Source organism: Eptatretus burgeri, chromosome 17 (assembly GCF_056783735.1).
Source record: "Eptatretus burgeri isolate ZD-2024b chromosome 17, Ebu_testis_v1, whole genome shotgun sequence".
In the NCBI taxonomy this organism is placed as follows: Eukaryota; Metazoa; Chordata; class Myxini; order Myxiniformes; family Myxinidae; genus Eptatretus; species Eptatretus burgeri.
The window spans coordinates 50,800,983-50,818,978 of NC_140977.1; the positions used below are offsets into that span (position 1 = coordinate 50,800,983).

Genomic DNA, 17,996 nt, shown 5'->3' on the forward strand with positions numbered 1-17,996 from the left:
CACCGGTTAATTTATCCAGAGCTAGCAGTGTCCGACCATAAATTTACTTTCTCCACAGGAAAATTAAGGAATATCGAGCAACTCGACGAAAAGGCCTCAGGCCTGTCACGAAGAGGAAACACCGGTTAATTTATCCAGAGTTAACAGTGTCCGACCATAAATTTACTTTTTCCACAGGAAAATTAAGGAATATCGAGCAACTCGACGAAAAGGCCTCAGGCCTGTCACGAAGAGGAAACACCGGTTAATTTATCCAGAGTTAACAGTGTCCAACCATAAATTTACTTTCTCCACAGGAAAACATGGGAATATCGAGCGACTCGACGAAAAGGCCTCAGGCCTGTCACGAAGAGGAAAGAACGGTTAATTGATTCAGAGTTAGCAGTGTCCGACCATAAATTTACTTTTTGCACAGGAAAATTTGGGGGTATCGAGCGACTCGACGAAAAGGCCTCAGGCCTGTCACGAAGAGGAAACACCGGTTAATTTATCCAGAGCTAGCAGTGTCCGACCATAAATTTACTTTCTCCACAGGAAAATTCAGGAATATCGAGCAACTCGACGAAAAGGCCTCAGGCCTGTCACGAAGAGGAAAAACCGGTTAATTTATCGAGAGCTAACAGTGTCCGACATAAATTTACTTTCTCCACAGGAAAATTAAGGAATATCGAGCGACTCGACGAAAAGGCCTCAGGCCTGTCACGAAGAGGAAACACCGGTTAATTTATCCAGAGTTAACAGTGTCCCACCATAAATTTACTTTCTCCACAGGAAAATTTGGGAATCGAACTACTCGACAAAAAGGCCTCAGGCCTGTCATGAAAAGGAAAGAACGGTTAATTTATCCAGAGCGAGCAGTGTCCGACCATAAATTTACTTTCTCCACAGGAAAACTTGGGAATATCGAGCAACTCGACGAAAAGGCCTCAGGCCTGTCACGAAGAGGAAACACCGGTTAATTTATCCAGAGCTAGCAGTGTCCGACCATAAATTTACTTTCTCCACAGGAAAATTAAGGAATATCGAGCGACTCGATGAAAAGGCCTCAGGCCTGTCACGAAGAGGAAACACCGGTTAATTTATCCAGAGTTAACAGTGTCCGACCATAAATTTACTTTCTCCACAGGAAAATTAAGGAATATCGAGCGACTCGATGAAAAGGCCTCAGGCCTGTCACGAAGAGGAAACACCGGTTAATTTATCCAGAGCTAGCAGTGTCCGACCATAAATTTACTTTTTCCACAGGAAAATTAAGGAATATCGAGAAACTCGACGAAAAGGCCTCAGGCCTGTCACGAAGAGGAAACACCGGTTAATTTATCCAGAGTTAACAGTGTCCAACCATAAATTTACTTTCTCCACAGGAAAATTAAGGAATATCGAGCGACTCGATGAAAAGGTCTCAGGCCTGTCACGAAGAGGAAACACCGGTTAATTTATCCAGAGCTAGCAGTGTCCGACCATAAATTTACTTTTTCCACAGGAAAATTAAGGAATATCGAGCAACTCGATGAAAAGGCCTCAGGCCTGTCACGAAGAGGAAACACCGGTTAATTTATCCAGAGCTAGCAGTGTCCGACCATAAATTTACTTTCTCCACAGGAAAATTAAGGAATATCGAGCGACTCGACGAAAAGGCCTCAGGCCTGTCACGAAGAGGAAACACCGGTTAATTTATCCAGAGTTAACAGTGTCCGACCATAAATTTACTTTCTCCAGAGGAAAATTCAGGAATATCGAGCGACTCGATGAAAAGGCCTCAGGCCTGTCACGAAGAGGAAACACCGGTTAATTTATCCAGAGCTAGCAGTGTCCGACCATAAATTTACTTTTTCCACAGGAAAATTAAGGAATATCGAGAAACTCGACGAAAAGGCCTCAGGCCTGTCACGAAGAGGAAACACCGGTTAATTTATCCAGAGTTAACAGTGTCCGACCATAAATTTACTTTCTCCACAGGAAAATTAAGGAATATCGAGCGACTCGATGAAAAGGCCTCAGGCCTGTCACGAAGAGGAAACACCGGTTAATTTATCCAGAGCTAGCAGTGTCCGACCATAAATTTACTTTTTCCACAGGAAAATTAAGGAATATCGAGCAACTCAACGAAAAGGCCTCAGGCCTGTCACGAAGAGGAAACACCGGTTAATTTATCCAGAGTTAACAGTGTCCGACCATAAATTTACTTTTTCCACAGGAAAATTAAGGAATATCGAGCAACTCGACGAAAAGGCCTCAGGCCTGTCACGAAGAGGAAACACCGGTTAATTTATCCAGAGTTAACAGTGTCCAACCATAAATTTACTTTCTCCACAGGAAAACATGGGAATATCGAGCGACTCGACGAAAAGGCCTCAGGCCTGTCACGAAGAGGAAAAACCGGTTAATTTATCCAGAGTTAACAGTGTCTGACCATAAATTTACTTTCTCCACAGGAAAATTTGGGAATATCGAGCGACTCAACGAAAAGGCCTCAGGCCTGTCATGGAGAGGAAAAACCGGTTAATTTATCCAGAGCTCGCAGTGTCCGACAATAAATTTACTTTTTGCACAGGAAAATTTGGGGGTATCGAGCGACTCGACGAAAAGGTCTCAGGCCTGTCACGAAGAGGAAAAACCGGTTAATTTATCCAGAGTTAACAGTGTCCAACCATAAATTTACTTTCTCCACAGGAAAATTAAGGAATATCGAGCAACTCGACGAAAAGGCCTCAGGCCTGTCACGAAGAGGAAACACCGGTTAATTTATCCAGAGCTAGCAGTGTCCGACCATAAATTTACTTTCTCCACAGGAAAATTAAGGAATATCGAGAAACTCGACGAAAAGGCCTCAGGCCTGTCACGAAGAGGAAACACTGGTTAATTTATCCAGAGTTAACAGTGTCCAACCATAAATTTACTTTCTCCACAGGAAAACATGGGAATATCGAGCGACTCGACGAAAAGGCCTCAGGCCTGTCACGAAGAGGAAAAACCGGTTAATTTATCCAGAGCTAACAGTGTCCGACCATAAATTTACTTTCTCCACAGGAAAATTAAGGAATATCGAGCGACTCGACGAAAAGGCCTCAGGCCTGTCACGAAGAGGAAAAACCGGTTAATTTATCCAGAGTTAACAGTGTCTGACCATAAATTTACTTTCTCCACAGGAAAATTTGGGAATCGAACTACTCGACAAAAAGGCCTCAGGCCTGTCATGAAAAGGAAAGAACGGTTAATTTATCCAGAGCGAGCAGTGTCCGACCATAAATTTACTTTCTCCACAGGAAAACTTGGGAATATCGAGCAACTCGACGAAAAGGCCTCAGGCCTGTCACGAAGAGGAAACACCGGTTAATTTATCCAGAGCTAGCAGTGTCCGACCATAAATTTACTTTCTCCACAGGAAAATTAAGGAATATCGAGAAACTCGACGAAAAGGCCTCAGGCCTGTCACGAAGAGGAAACACCGGTTAATTTATCCAGAGTTAACAGTGTCCGACCATAAATTTACTTTCTCCACAGGAAAATTAAGGAATATCGAGCGACTCGATGAAAAGGCCTCAGGCCTGTCACGAAGAGGAAACACCGGTTAATTTATCCAGAGCTAGCAGTGTCCGACCATAAATTTACTTTTTCCACAGGAAAATTAAGGAATATCGAGAAACTCGACGAAAAGGCCTCAGGCCTGTCACGAAGAGGAAACACCGGTTAATTTATCCAGAGTTAACAGTGTCCAACCATAAATTTACTTTCTCCACAGGAAAATTAAGGAATATCGAGCGACTCGATGAAAAGGCCTCAGGCCTGTCACGAAGAGGAAACACCGGTTAATTTATCCAGAGCTAGCAGTGTCCGACCATAAATTTACTTTTTCCACAGGAAAATTAAGGAATATCGAGCAACTCGATGAAAAGGCCTCAGGCCTGTCACGAAGAGGAAACACCGGTTAATTTATCCAGAGCTAGCAGTGTCCGACCATAAATTTACTTTCTCCACAGGAAAATTAAGGAATATCGAGCGACTCGACGAAAAGGCCTCAGGCCTGTCACGAAGAGGAAACACCGGTTAATTTATCCAGAGTTAACAGTGTCCGACCATAAATTTACTTTCTCCAGAGGAAAATTCAGGAATATCGAGCGACTCGATGAAAAGGCCTCAGGCCTGTCACGAAGAGGAAACACCGGTTAATTTATCCAGAGCTAGCAGTGTCCGACCATAAATTTACTTTTTCCACAGGAAAATTAAGGAATATCGAGAAACTCGACGAAAAGGCCTCAGGCCTGTCACGAAGAGGAAACACCGGTTAATTTATCCAGAGTTAACAGTGTCCGACCATAAATTTACTTTCTCCACAGGAAAATTAAGGAATATCGAGCGACTCGATGAAAAGGCCTCAGGCCTGTCACGAAGAGGAAACACCGGTTAATTTATCCAGAGCTAGCAGTGTCCGACCATAAATTTACTTTTTCCACAGGAAAATTAAGGAATATCGAGCAACTCGACGAAAAGGCCTCAGGCCTGTCACGAAGAGGAAACACCGGTTAATTTATCCAGAGTTAACAGTGTCCGACCATAAATTTACTTTTTCCACAGGAAAATTAAGGAATATCGAGCAACTCGACGAAAAGGCCTCAGGCCTGTCACGAAGAGGAAACACCGGTTAATTTATCCAGAGTTAACAGTGTCCAACCATAAATTTACTTTCTCCACAGGAAAACATGGGAATATCGAGCGACTCGACGAAAAGGCCTCAGGCCTGTCACGAAGAGGAAAGAACGGTTAATTGATTCAGAGTTAGCAGTGTCCGACCATAAATTTACTTTCTCCACAGGAAAATTAAGGAATATCGAGCGACTCGACGAAAAGGCCTCAGGCCTGTCACAAAGAGGAAACACCGGTTAATTTATGCAGAGTTAACAGTGTCCGACCATAAATTTACTTTCTCCACAGGAAAATTAAGGAATATCGAGCAACTCGACGAAAAGGCCTCCTCAGGCCTGTCACGAAGAGGAAAAACGGGTTAATTTATCCAGAGCTAACAGTGTCTGACCATAAATTTACTTTCTCCACAGGAAAATTAAGGAATATCGAGCGACTCGACGAAAAGGCCTCAGGCCTGTCACGAAGAGGAAAAACCGGTTAATTTATCCAGAGCTAACAGTGTCTGACCATAAATTTACTTTCTCCACAGGAAAATTAAGGAATATCGAGCGACTCGACGAAAAGGCCTCAGGCCTGTCACGAAGAGGAAAAACCGGTTAATTTATCCAGAGTTAACAGTGTCTGACCATAAATTTACTTTCTCCACAGGAAAATTTGGGAATCGAACTACTCGACAAAAAGGCCTCAGGCCTGTCATGAAAAGGAAAGAACGGTTAATTTATCCAGAGCGAGCAGTGTCCGACCATAAATTTACTTTCTCCACAGGAAAACTTGGGAATATCGAGCAACTCGACGAAAAGGCCTCAGGCCTGTCACGAAGAGGAAACACCGGTTAATTTATCCAGAGCTAGCAGTGTCCGACCATAAATTTACTTTCTCCACAGGAAAATTAAGGAATATCGAGCGACTCGATGAAAAGGCCTCAGGCCTGTCACGAAGAGGAAACACCGGTTAATTTATCCAGAGCTAGCAGTGTCCGACCATAAATTTACTTTTTCCACAGGAAAATTAAGGAATATCGAGAAACTCGACGAAAAGGCCTCAGGCCTGTCACGAAGAGGAAACACCGGTTAATTTATCCAGAGTTAACAGTGTCCGACCATAAATTTACTTTCTCCACAGGAAAATTAAGGAATATCGAGCGACTCGATGAAAAGGCCTCAGGCCTGTCACGAAGAGGAAACACCGGTTAATTTATCCAGAGCTAGCAGTGTCCGACCATAAATTTACTTTTTCCACAGGAAAATTAAGGAATATCGAGCAACTCGACGAAAAGGCCTCAGGCCTGTCACGAAGAGGAAACACCGGTTAATTTATCCAGAGTTAACAGTGTCCGACCATAAATTTACTTTCTCCACAGGAAAATTAAGGAATATCGAGCGACTCGATGAAAAGGCCTCAGGCCTGTCACGAAGAGGAAACACCGGTTAATTTATCCAGAGCTAGCAGTGTCCGACCATAAATTTACTTTTTCCACAGGAAAATTAAGGAATATCGAGCAACTCGATGAAAAGGCCTCAGGCCTGTCACGAAGAGGAAACACCGGTTAATTTATCCAGAGCTAGCAGTGTCCGACCATAAATTTACTTTTTCCACAGGAAAATTCAGGAATATCGAGCAACTCGACGAAAAGGCCTCAGGCCTGTCACGGAGAGGAAAAACCGGTTAATTTATCCAGAGCTCGCAGTGTCCGACAATAAATTTACTTTTTGCACAGGAAAATTTGGGGGTATCGAGCGACTCGACGAAAAGGTCCCAGGCCTGTCACGAAGAGGAAAAACCGGTTAATTTATCCAGAGCTCGCAGTGTCAGACAATAAATTTACTTTCTCCACAGGAAAATTTGGGAATATCAAGCGACTCGACTAAAAGGCCTCAGGCCTGTCACGAACAGGAAACACCAGTTAATTTATCCAGAGCGAGCAGTGTCCGACCATACATTTACTTTCTCCACAGGAAAATTTGGGAATATCGAGCAACTCGACGAAAAGGCCTCAGGCCTGTCACGAAGAGGAAACACCGGTTAATTTATCCAGAGCTCGCAGTGTCAGACAATAAATTTACTTTCTCCACAGGAATATTTGGGAATATCGAGCGACTCGACGAAAAGGCCTCAGGCCTGTCACGAAGAGGAAACACCGGTTAATTTATCCAGAGTTAACAGTGTCTGACCATAAATTTACTTTCTCCACAGGAAAATTTGGGAATCGAACTACTCGACAAAAAGGCCTCAGGCCTGTCACGAAAAGGAAAAACCGGTTAATTTATCGAGAGCTTGCAGTGTCCGACCATAAATTTACTTTCTCCACAGGAAAAGTAAGGAATATCGAGCGACTCGACGAAAAGGCCTCAGGCCTGTCACGGAGAGGAAACACCGGTTAATTTATCCAGAGTTAACAGTGTCCGACCATAAATTTACTTTCTCCACAGGAAAATTTGGGAATATCGAGATACTTGACCTAAAGGCCTCAGGCCTGTCACTAACTGATTCTAAAGAAAAGATTTTGGAATCTTTGCGATGGATCTTGACAACAACAATGTAAATACACAAAATGTTTCCAAGACATACAAATCAATGAAAACATCGAACAGACAAGCACAAAATGGGGCGAAATGACCCCGAGCACGAAACCTAAACTCGCTATTGCGGATCATCAGATCATTAATTATAATAATGGACGATATAGACACTGATACTTTGAATTATCTGGTGAAATAGTTCAGCATTGTACGATGCTTTGCTGGAGGACACAATCCTGAAAATATTACCTTTCTCTTCGGAGCCATAACTAAACACTGAGTCACAGGGATTAATACAGAACGAGCGGCGAAACATATCGCGGCTCCGATTAATTGCCGAGTGAAAGTAAAAGACGTGCGATTGCCGATTGTTCAGTGATATCTCGCACGACGATCACGTCACATAAATGTAAAGGTGGAGGGGACGTGGGGGGGGTTCACGCGCACCCAGTGAACCCCCCACCCCCCTGGATCCACCATTGCTCATGGCACTTTCAACAGATGGAGAACACAACTCAACTCAGCTCAGCTCAACAAGGGGAGAGCAATGGGCATGTCATTGCTTTGCCTTGTTTTATGTTCGACTCGCCATGCGTACCCGACACCTCACTGATGGGTTTTATCAAAGGACAGCAATTTGCACGTCACAAACATATTGCACATCGATCTGTGAGTCTCAATGAGGACATTAAATGAAGTGAAATACGGAAAAAAAGGATGTTTTATATCACGTAGTTGATGTTATTGTTGTTTGTTTGCTCCATCTGTGTACTTTTACATATTTTCTATTGTTTCGTATAGTATTATGATGTATCATTTTGTGTTCTTCTTCCGTGTTTATCACAATTTATCCCAAAGTGTTTTTGCTGTTGAAGAATAAAAATTAGAACTGCTCCAATGAAAGTTATGACAGTTGGAACCGCCACATTAAAGCTCAACATCCTGCTTCTTCCTCTGGCTTTTGGAAGGAGACGGGTTTTTAAAACCGGCATTCTTTGTGATTAAACAGACACGAATAATTTTTTTTTTCCCAAAGAAATCGATTATTAACTTTCCAACCAAGTGAAATGATTATCAGCTTTCCAAAGACATCATTTTTATGATTCCACGACATTTTGAACCTTTTAAAATATAGCGTGACGGATGGAAGGACGGACGCTGCTCATTTTAGTAATAGACACACATATTGCGAAGGTATAAGTTGTTTGGCAATAATTTTTTGCTTTATCCCAATAAATGCCCCATAACATTTATTGTAGGTGGGGGACAGAGAGATGGGGGGGGGGAGGTATATTTTTCTAAACTCTGCTCAGAATGGTGCTTATTGGAGAGGGGGTGGGGGGGCTTTTATTTAAGGAAATATGTTATCCAAGAAAGTGACACAACTTTGTGTATTGTAGGTGCTGGTGAAACCATCTTGTGAGGTTCCTTTCTTCACCATAATCAGCAGGACAATTAAGGAGAAATCTCTCCCTCCCTTTTTGTTCTGATTCCCCCCCCCCCCCACATAGAAAATCAACCCACAGAGTTTATATGTCCCCAATTCTCGAAATGCTGACCATCAAACGTGGAAACAACACGTACCATTTTTAAAGTCTTTGGTATGACTCGGCCAGAGTCGGGATCGAATCACCGACCTTCCAGACTCAGAGCAGATGCTCTACCCACAATGCCACTGAGTCTGGTGAGCCTTCAAAAATTGCAAAACAAAAGGGGGGATTTCACACAAACAAGATTCGTCACACTTTTTAAAAATTCATTATTCCGCCACAAGACGGCACCTGATGTACACTGAACAACATTCAACAATTCCCTATTTATTTTTGAAGTTCAGCCTTTGAGACCGACATCAATAAAATAATTGCAACTTCAACAAAAATTTCCCGATTCATTTACTAATCTACTCGGTATCACTTCAAAAATAATTAATTTTCAAAGCTATTTATCTTAATGAGAGCACTTTATTATACAAGAAGGCCAAACCGTGGGACTCAGCACTGATTTTAATGAGTTTGGTTAATCTGTGCAATGTTGTTGGTGACAACACAAGTTAGCACCCGTTTCTAATTTCTTACATTCTGCACTCAGCAGAATATAAATGCGAAATATCTGAAGAATCGAGGTTAACATCGAGGAGATACCGTTATACCTATCTGCGTCATACTCTTATAATGAAACGCAAGACAAACTGGAACGGCACTGCGGTAGAGCCCATACCTCCGCCAGGCTGAACAGTTTACTTTTTATATCCCAATGATGGGCCGGATCTGCATCCGGATCTTAACCAAAATCTCATCAGCTTGTTCTTTTCTCCTACCCAACTAATCCACCAAGTTTTGTCATTTGTGCACAACTTTTTGAAATATCATACTATATATAGTTTTTGGCCCAATCTCTAAATGGTGAAGAATCCTTTTTTTTCTTTAAATAAAAAAAAATTATCGTATCGTGATCTGGATCTTCAACAAAATCAAATCAATTCGTCCTTGTAACACACCCAACCTGTCCATCAAATTATGTCCAAATCCGTCAGTAACTTTTTGAGATATACTGCTCACAGACAGACAGAAACAGACAGACAGACAGACAGGAGTGAAAACATAACCGCCATCCACCTTTTTAGTGGCAGAGGTAATGAAATGAAAACGAAACTCCACAATGACCTAAGTAAGCAGATATAGTTATAAACGTGATAAGAACACTATCCGTACACTCCACTGTGATATCGATGGGGATCTCGATACGCTGCAAGGGCTGGCATCCGGCCGTCTTTTTATGGAACATGAAGCAGTAGATAATGGCTCTGAAGCCAGGGATATAGCTTCCATCTCTGCCAAAGGTATCTGGGATATGAATAGAGGAAGTATGATAAGGACAATGCTTGTGGAACAGTGGAGGTCAACAAAGAAAAGTACAAAAACTATCCACCATAATGCAAAAAAGTCCATAGTGTTGTCAATAGTCTATTTATCTGTTCAAAACTGATCAGTTATTGCCAGGGTTGTCCAAAAAGTGGTCGTGTTGAGAATTGGCAGCTGTGCATTGAGGTGCTGCCAATTTTCGGTGATCACCTTATGGTCATCCTTGTGCAGGCCTCCAAGTGCTGGCATTGCATAGTAACGGCAGACGGAGCCAGAGAGGTTGTCCATAAGACTCAACTCTCTGTCCAGCGCTTCGTGGAGTAGGAGAGACACGTTATCAAAAGACAGACGTTCCTGTCAAGGCCGAGGATTTGGGTTTAAGAAATTGAAAGTTGAAAACGACAGTTAAACTTCAATGCTACTTTTAAAAATATAACACATTCTTCAATGTTCAACTCATACAATTGTTGAAGACAGAATTTTAAGAACAGAGCCTCCATGAAAATTGGCATATGTGGTACATATTGGATTGTGTAAAATGCACTGTAAGACAATTTTGAAAGGAACGTTCCGAAAGGTTCGACCAGAAATAATGAAAACATAAACAGCAACCGCATCTTTAGTTACAAGGAACTTTCACAATGGCGTTTTTTTGTTTTTTTTTTGCAGAGAGATATGAACTTTCACCAGCAAGACAAGTCCTTCCTTATTCATTTATGTTTTGACTTCAACTGACATTGCAACCACAACACTAAAAAGAGCAATCAGAGATTGCAGACCATCGCCAGGACTTTTCTGTGTGGTGTTTGTGTAGTTTTGTGTGGTGTATTTTGTGTGGCGTTTGTGTACTGGTGTGTTATGTAATTAATGAGAAATAATTCGAACTTCCACTTTATAACTGCTGGCAGTGATGACTGGGTACCAAGACGTCCCGCTTTGATCAGACATCTGACCCTGACTCATGATGTTTTTTAAAATTATTATTCAATTGAATTCAGAATGGGATTAAAATTACTTCAATTCAAATAAAATGGAAGACCAAATAGGTACAGTCCTGCATTGGAGTCATCAGAAGGAACCCAAACAAGCAAAAAGCAAAGATGAAGTCATCAGGAGGAACCTGCAGAATTCGCATTTCAGATGATACTTCTCGATCCTCAAACCCATCTGGGCACAGCCAAATGCATCTTATTCAAAATAAAAATAAAAATGAACCTAGATCAAAATATTAAATAATTCTGGCTGCCAGACCATATATCTGATCAAGTTGAAATTTAAAACATGTATTCCCCATCATGACTCGATCAAAACTGTGAAGTTTCACATCAATTCATAAAGCGGTTCCAGAGAAAACATTATTTAATATTTTATTCGATCCAATATGGCTGCCAAATCATGTGACCTATCAATTAGTCCTCAACAAATTTGTACCCCCATGCCTTGGGGAACATCTTTATGAAGTTTCCCCTCGATCTGTCCAGCCGTTCTGGAGAAGATTATTTATAGGTTTTAGGGTAAATCCAATATGGCTGCCAAACAATATGACCTATGACATCAAATGTGTGAACCTTTCGTTCCTCATGGATAGTCGGTCATACGTGTAAATTTTCACCTCGATATGTTCAGCCGCATCATAGATTTTTGTAGGTTAAAAAACCCCCCCAAAAAAACTGGCTGCAAAATCACGTGACCGATGACATCATCAATTCTTTTTTCTGTAGAGCATTTTATCCCTATACTAGATGACCCTCAAATTTTTTTTCATACTGATCAGATTTAGTGTTCTACATATGCAATCATGACGTTTTGCCTTTGTGAGGTTTCAGAGACGCAGAAGTCCAAAGTTTTTCCATTTTTTCAACATGCCTGCCATACCACGTGACCTATGACATCATAATTATAATCATTTAAACATTTCATGCGAGTAGTCACACCTATGGTGAAAATTTTGTCTCAATCTGAAGCGCATAATATCTCCAGCAGGTTGAACAGTTTACATTTTGTATCCCACTGATGGGCTGGTCTGAACCAAAATCTTATCCGCCTTGTTCTTGTCGCCAAACCAACTCAACTTTTTGAGATATAATGATATATATATATATATATATATATATATATATATATATATATATATATATATATATATATATATATATATTGTTGTGGTTACCAGATTCGCAAACCACCATTCAGGTCCCTTAGGTGAGGTATCTCGGTAAGTGCATGTGTAGTTAGGCCTAAACCCGTTGTCTAGTGGGAATACATGTCATTTATACGTGCTGCGACTCTTCAGGATAGCCGTTTTTCTTTTACTATCTTTATTTTGGACCAACCGCCATGATCACAACCACAACATCAACCACCGACCACAACCACCGCTTCACCACAACCGCCACGACCTTCACGCACACCTCACAACCGTAGCATCGCCACCGTTCTTGCCCCGCTGTGGGTACCGGTGTTGGACTCATGCAGAACGCGCGTCGAACAGCGTGTACAAAACCACGGATTTTCTGCTTCAAAAACGGATCCAAAACGACACACGCCCACTTTTTGCCGTCCAATCGGTGAGCGAGGGGCGAATTGGCCCCGCCCCCAGGGCGATCGATATATGCAAATTTGTGGATCAAAAAGCCTTCACGCCCACTTTTTCTCGGGCCAATGGGGAGCGAGGTGAAAGGTCAAAGGCGAAGTTACGGGGGGGGATAAAAAGGACGGTGTTCGTCAGTCAAAGGAGTCGTAAAAGTCGGAGCGAAAGAGTCAGCAGAACGAGAACGAGGGGTCGGAGAGTCGTAAAAGTCGGAGCGAAAGAGTCAGCAGAACGAGAACGAGGGGTCGGAGAGTCGCAAGAGAGAACGAGGGAGAGTCAGCAGAACGAGAACGGAGAGTCAAGAAGAGGAGAGTCGGAAGCAGAGGGTCAAGACTTCGCGGGCGGTGGAGCTGCTCGTCGTGTGCGTTGGAGTCGGAACGGAGGGGACGGAGCTGTGGAAAGGCGGCGACATCGGACGAGGGGGTGCTCGCGTCGTGCAGGAAGCTGCACCCGAAGGAGGCCGACAGCGCGACCTGGCCGAGGTGGAGACGCTCGTCGCATATAATAAAGATCCTCTATACCCCGAGCATCAGCAACCCCCTCCTGTTTCCCCCCGCGCTGAGATAGTGCGACCAAGGGGGCCCCGTTCCCACCCCCTGCCAGGCACTGTCCACGAGGCCCGCGGGTTGCGGGGCCATCGCCGCTCCGCGTCTCATCACCAGACGGGTAGGCCCGACCCGGTCTCGGCCCCAGGCCTACCTCATTCTTGAGGGTATTTCTTTTCCTTGGTTTTGGGTATGTGTTGTCGGCGCCGTCTGTGAAGTAGAATTGTATAAGTGTTGCCGTGTGCTCGGTAGTCGGTATTAGCTCTGCACTGTGTTTTCACTTTTATGTTTGCTTTTTGTGTAAATGGAATTGTGTTTTCTTTTTTTGTGTGCATTTGGTGGAATTGTATTTGTGTGCTTCCCGTGTGCCGAGAATAAATGTGCTTTATTGTTGAACTGTTCTCCCGCTTCGCTTCGTCTTTTCCCCCATTGAACCCTCATCTTGCTTCACGTAAAGGGTTGGTAGTGGGCTGAACACGCCCGATAATTAATCGAACCGTCGAGGTCGACGATAACACCGCTCGGTTATTCTGATAGTACGGAACGGGTCGCTTAAGTGGCCCGTGTCCGAAGTCGACCTGCGGCGAGGTGCGATCGCCCGGTCTACCCTCCGCGTGGGTACTTAGGTAGTTCGAATTTGGCGAGCAACCCTATCCCACGCGGGGGCTGATTGGCTCGATCGCGGTGAGACCGAAAGGTCCACCCGTGACTGGTTCCCGGCGTTAGTCCGAGAGGGTCACGACTGGATTGTCCGTCCGGTGGGCGACGTGCCGCGATTCGAGTTACGTGGCCGTTCGCACGCCGGCGGGCGCGAAGACCGCAACAATATATATAATACCAAGCTTGCACACTAAAAACTCGGCTCGCCGTCACATGATCCCTATGAAACTGCTGTGGCACTTAGCGGACATGCCGACAATGTTTGGGAAGTCTTGACGTTCCATAGTACCACTTGCATTTTGCACAATGCGTATTTTTGTCATTCCCCATGTACGGTCTGTCGCCTGCTACCAGCTATGTTGTACTGCTATCCTGTGCATGTGCACGGGTATCGCTAGTATATGTATAGTTTTTGGCCCGATTGATTTAAAAATTAGGCTTGTGTTGACCTTTTGGCCTTAAAACGAATATTGGTGGTTGAATTTATTGACCTGATTTGCAAATGTTGTTCAAATTTCAAGTCAATCGTATGAAAATGGAGGATTTCAGAAAGTGATCCTAAGTTGTTGACCTTTGGCCTATGTTGACCTTTTGGCATGTGCTGACCTCAAAAAATAATTGGTGGTTGTATTCAATGAGCCAATATGAAAATTCCTGTTCAAATTTCAAGTCAATCGGATGGAAATTAAGGATTTTAGAAAATTTGGCTCAAGACGCGACAGTGACCAAGTGATTTGGCGAAAAGCAGTATTTTATATTTATTTATTGATGAATCAATTGATGGATTTTTTTCTTTCTTGTTTGTCCGGGCGATATCTCAGCCGTCCTTTGAGATAGGACGCTGAAATTTGGGGACAAAAGTGAAAATATGCTTTGGCAAAAACGGTACTTTTTATTTCTTGCTTAATCAATTAATTGATTAATTACTTAATTATTATCGATTTATTAATTACTTTTTTTTTTTAAGTTCTCATCCTGGCAATATCTCAGACATATTTTGAGCTAGGAAGCTGATATTTGGACATGACAGTGACCAAGTGATTTGGCTATAAATGGTATTTTTGATTTATTGATTAATCGATTAATCAATTAATTATTCATTTCTTCATTAATTACTTAATTTCCCACAAGTTACAGATTCAGATGAAATAGTGGTGGTTCAGGTATGCTATTTGACAACTGATTGAGAAATTAATTATTTTACAATTATGATTTATTTATTTTCATTATGAAACGAATCGATCAATTATTATACACCGCTCCCTCCCAATTCCGACTCCATGTGCAGCAAGGCGGCATCGCCGGGTGCCGAAGGCGCCCTGGCGATGTCGCATGCTGGAGGATTTGTTATTTACTTACTTGGCATGGGGGCGGTGTAATTTGAATGTACAGCTACTTGTTTACATCATTCTTGCTCGAAGATGCAGCACCGACATCAGAGCAACACTTCATAAGTAAAACAAATCGCACAGTTGATATCATTTCCAACTTAATAATTTGCAAGGTCCAACTCACCTCACCAAATCGCCATTCATCTCCGCCACTTGTTCCATGGCTGCCTTTTGCAGGACTTCCTGTGATGTCATCTCTCCGCGGGTCTCCTCTCTCGTCATCCCCATCCATCTCCTTGTAAAATTCAATGTCGTCTTCCTCTTCCTCTCGGCTCTCTTTGTTGCTTTCCTCCAGATGTTTCATCAGCACGGCGACGACAACGTTAACGAGGACGAATTGAGCGGTGAGAACAAAGGTGACAAAGTAAATTGGAGAGATGAACGGGAGGTAAGAGATGCACTGCCTGTCGATCGTACTACATTCGCGCAAGGTGTCCTAGGATTGAGAATAGTGACAATGTTTGTCATTGTGTTAAAGAGAGAAAAACAGATCACCACTTAAGTTACCAAAGACAAACGCCAATACGAGAAATGATGAAAGGCAGCATTTGAAACTTCATTCTTGCACAACCACGAAGTCAAATGAAGGAATGAGAGCCTCACAGTTGGTGCAAGAGGACAATCAGAAAAAAAAATTGGTGAAACACACCACTGATAAGACATAGAACGGAGCTGAACTATGGCATGAGTATGGCTCTAACCTTCATGATGCCATTCCAGTTGTCTCCGGTTGAGACTCGAAACAGCGTGAGAAAAGCCATACCGAAGTTCTGGAAAGTAGCATGGCGGCTGAGGCCTTCACATGGATGGTTTTCATCACAAACTGGCAGGCGAGGCACGTCAAAGTGAGGAAAGAGGGACAGGGTGTCACAATAATTTCAATTTCAATCAGTCTAAGGGATTGATGCTGCCGAACTAAAGCTCAGCTACTTCAAGTAAAAGAGGTGAATATTTACCAATCCGACTGAAGAGCTCTACGCCAAGCGCCGCATAGATGAAGAACAGCAGCAAGAAGAGCAGTCCTAGATTACCAACCTGCAGAACATCAGTGTCAGACTCGTATTCTTTCACCTTTACAAAATGCAACCTTATCTTTAAAGCATGATGTCTCCTACAAAATCAAAGCACACTTCGATTGACATCTCTCGATGGAGCTCTGAGGAGGTTTCATGAGCGAACGGTATGTAATGTTGGATGCCACAGGGTTGAAGATGGTGTGAGTGAAAGCCACTATTAAATATGCTCGATATTTGCTGCAACAGCGTAAACGATGACATGCACATCTTCCCATGCTCATCGGCCACGGCACATTATCACATCAAATAGAACTTTGGAGACGTTCTCACTCTGATGGCTGATGTCATTGCATTCACACAATGACTCGTGTCAGCCTATACCTGTACAATACTCTACTTACAGAGCTTTGGTGCTGCCGAAGCAGTTTCTTGGCATTTGCCATTGTTTTCCCAACATTGTTTGTCAATTCTCTATCATTTTAAGTGCTGAGCGTCAAGCAAGGAAGCCTTTGGTTTGACTCGGTCCTCGGCCGGGGTTTGAACCACCGACTTCCCAGACTCAGAGCGGATGTTCAAACCATTATGCCACAGAGTCTATGTTGCAACCTATGGGAGGCCTTTTTCCATCAGGCTGGTCGAACTAGCAAGGCTTGTTTGATAAAGACTTGATATTTGAGGCAACGGGTTTTATCTACATTCAGCATGAATGGAGAACGAGCGCTAATTTATTGTCCAAACACGATGGTCATGGGCAGCAGTTGCGTCAACAGGGGCGATGCTATGTCTGAAGGTTGTTCATCGTGCTCTGGGTGTGGAGAAGCTACCTGCCCACCCGCATGGGAGTCGCAAGTTGTTTCTGAAAAATTGGTCTTTTTGTCGCCATCAGCTCCCGACGTGAGGGGGTTGACCTGGTCATTTACGAGTACAATCAAAGCTTGTGCGTTCCATTCACCATGGATGCCAGCCGAGTATTCGCTTTCGACGTAGAATTCAAAGCAGTTGCTGCAGCCGTTTCTAACCATAGCTATTAAATCGTCGGACATAGAACTCAACACGAAGAAAAAAAGGACAAGAAAGCAAATTCGGAGAAAACACAACAGTTGTACCAAACAACCGGCAAGAGATTGAGATCGTGCCTGAGGGAGGGCCTGCACAACGGTGTCGATGAGTGCCCGCATGCCAGTTGCCATCTTGAGCAACTTCAACACTGCATGGCACACGTGGGCACAAAGACTGAAATTTATCGACGAGCACGACGCAGAACTGAATGACCGAGAAAATGAGGAGAAACGATGATAAAAGTACCCCTGGCGATGCGCAGCACCCTCATAATGCGGATGATGGTGGGGTTGATGGGCAGCGAGGCGTTCAGCTCAATCTCTTCCAACGTGATACCCATTATGGAGAGCAGGACGATGCCGAGGTCCAGCTGATTCCACCTGCCGATCAGGAATAGCAACAAGTAAAAATCAGTGCCCAAGCAAAGTGTCCAAGTGAAGAAGTTCTTTCAATGACGCTGATTTTATTATCTAAACTACCGAGAGAAACCTCACTCTGTTGAACCCCTTGCCTGAAAGCTAGGTATTCCTCGTATAAGACAGCATTAACACTTTATGTATTAAGATGGAGGAGTTTAGAGACAGAAAAATGAGAAAAAGAGAATTGAGCAAAAGAACGGGAAGGGGATGTGGAGCAAATCTGGTATGGGGTTTGGAGGTTGGGGATTGGGTCTAATTCCAACCATTTTGAAAACCAATGAAGGGGATCGTA

The 17,996-nt window shown here is 43.2% G+C and overlaps 1 protein-coding gene across 2 annotated transcripts in view; it reads right to left on the minus strand.

Moving 5' to 3' along the window:
• LOC147010084 (voltage-dependent T-type calcium channel subunit alpha-1H-like) overlaps nt 1–17,996 on the minus strand; it is a 145,358-nt gene that overhangs the window by 21,593 nt on the left and 105,769 nt on the right. For both annotated transcript variants that reach the window (XM_085861603.1, XM_085861604.1), the window contains 7 exons: nt 17,532–17,665; nt 17,363–17,433; nt 16,167–16,245; nt 15,912–16,033; nt 15,335–15,646; nt 10,235–10,378; nt 9,875–10,006 (listed from right to left, as the gene is read on the minus strand). In XM_085861603.1, coding sequence (XP_085717729.1) covers nt 9,875–10,006; nt 10,235–10,378; nt 15,335–15,646; nt 15,912–16,033; nt 16,167–16,245; nt 17,363–17,433; nt 17,532–17,665 — 994 coding nt within the window. The remainder of the gene's footprint in view (nt 1–9,874; nt 10,007–10,234; nt 10,379–15,334; nt 15,647–15,911; nt 16,034–16,166; nt 16,246–17,362; nt 17,434–17,531; nt 17,666–17,996) is intronic.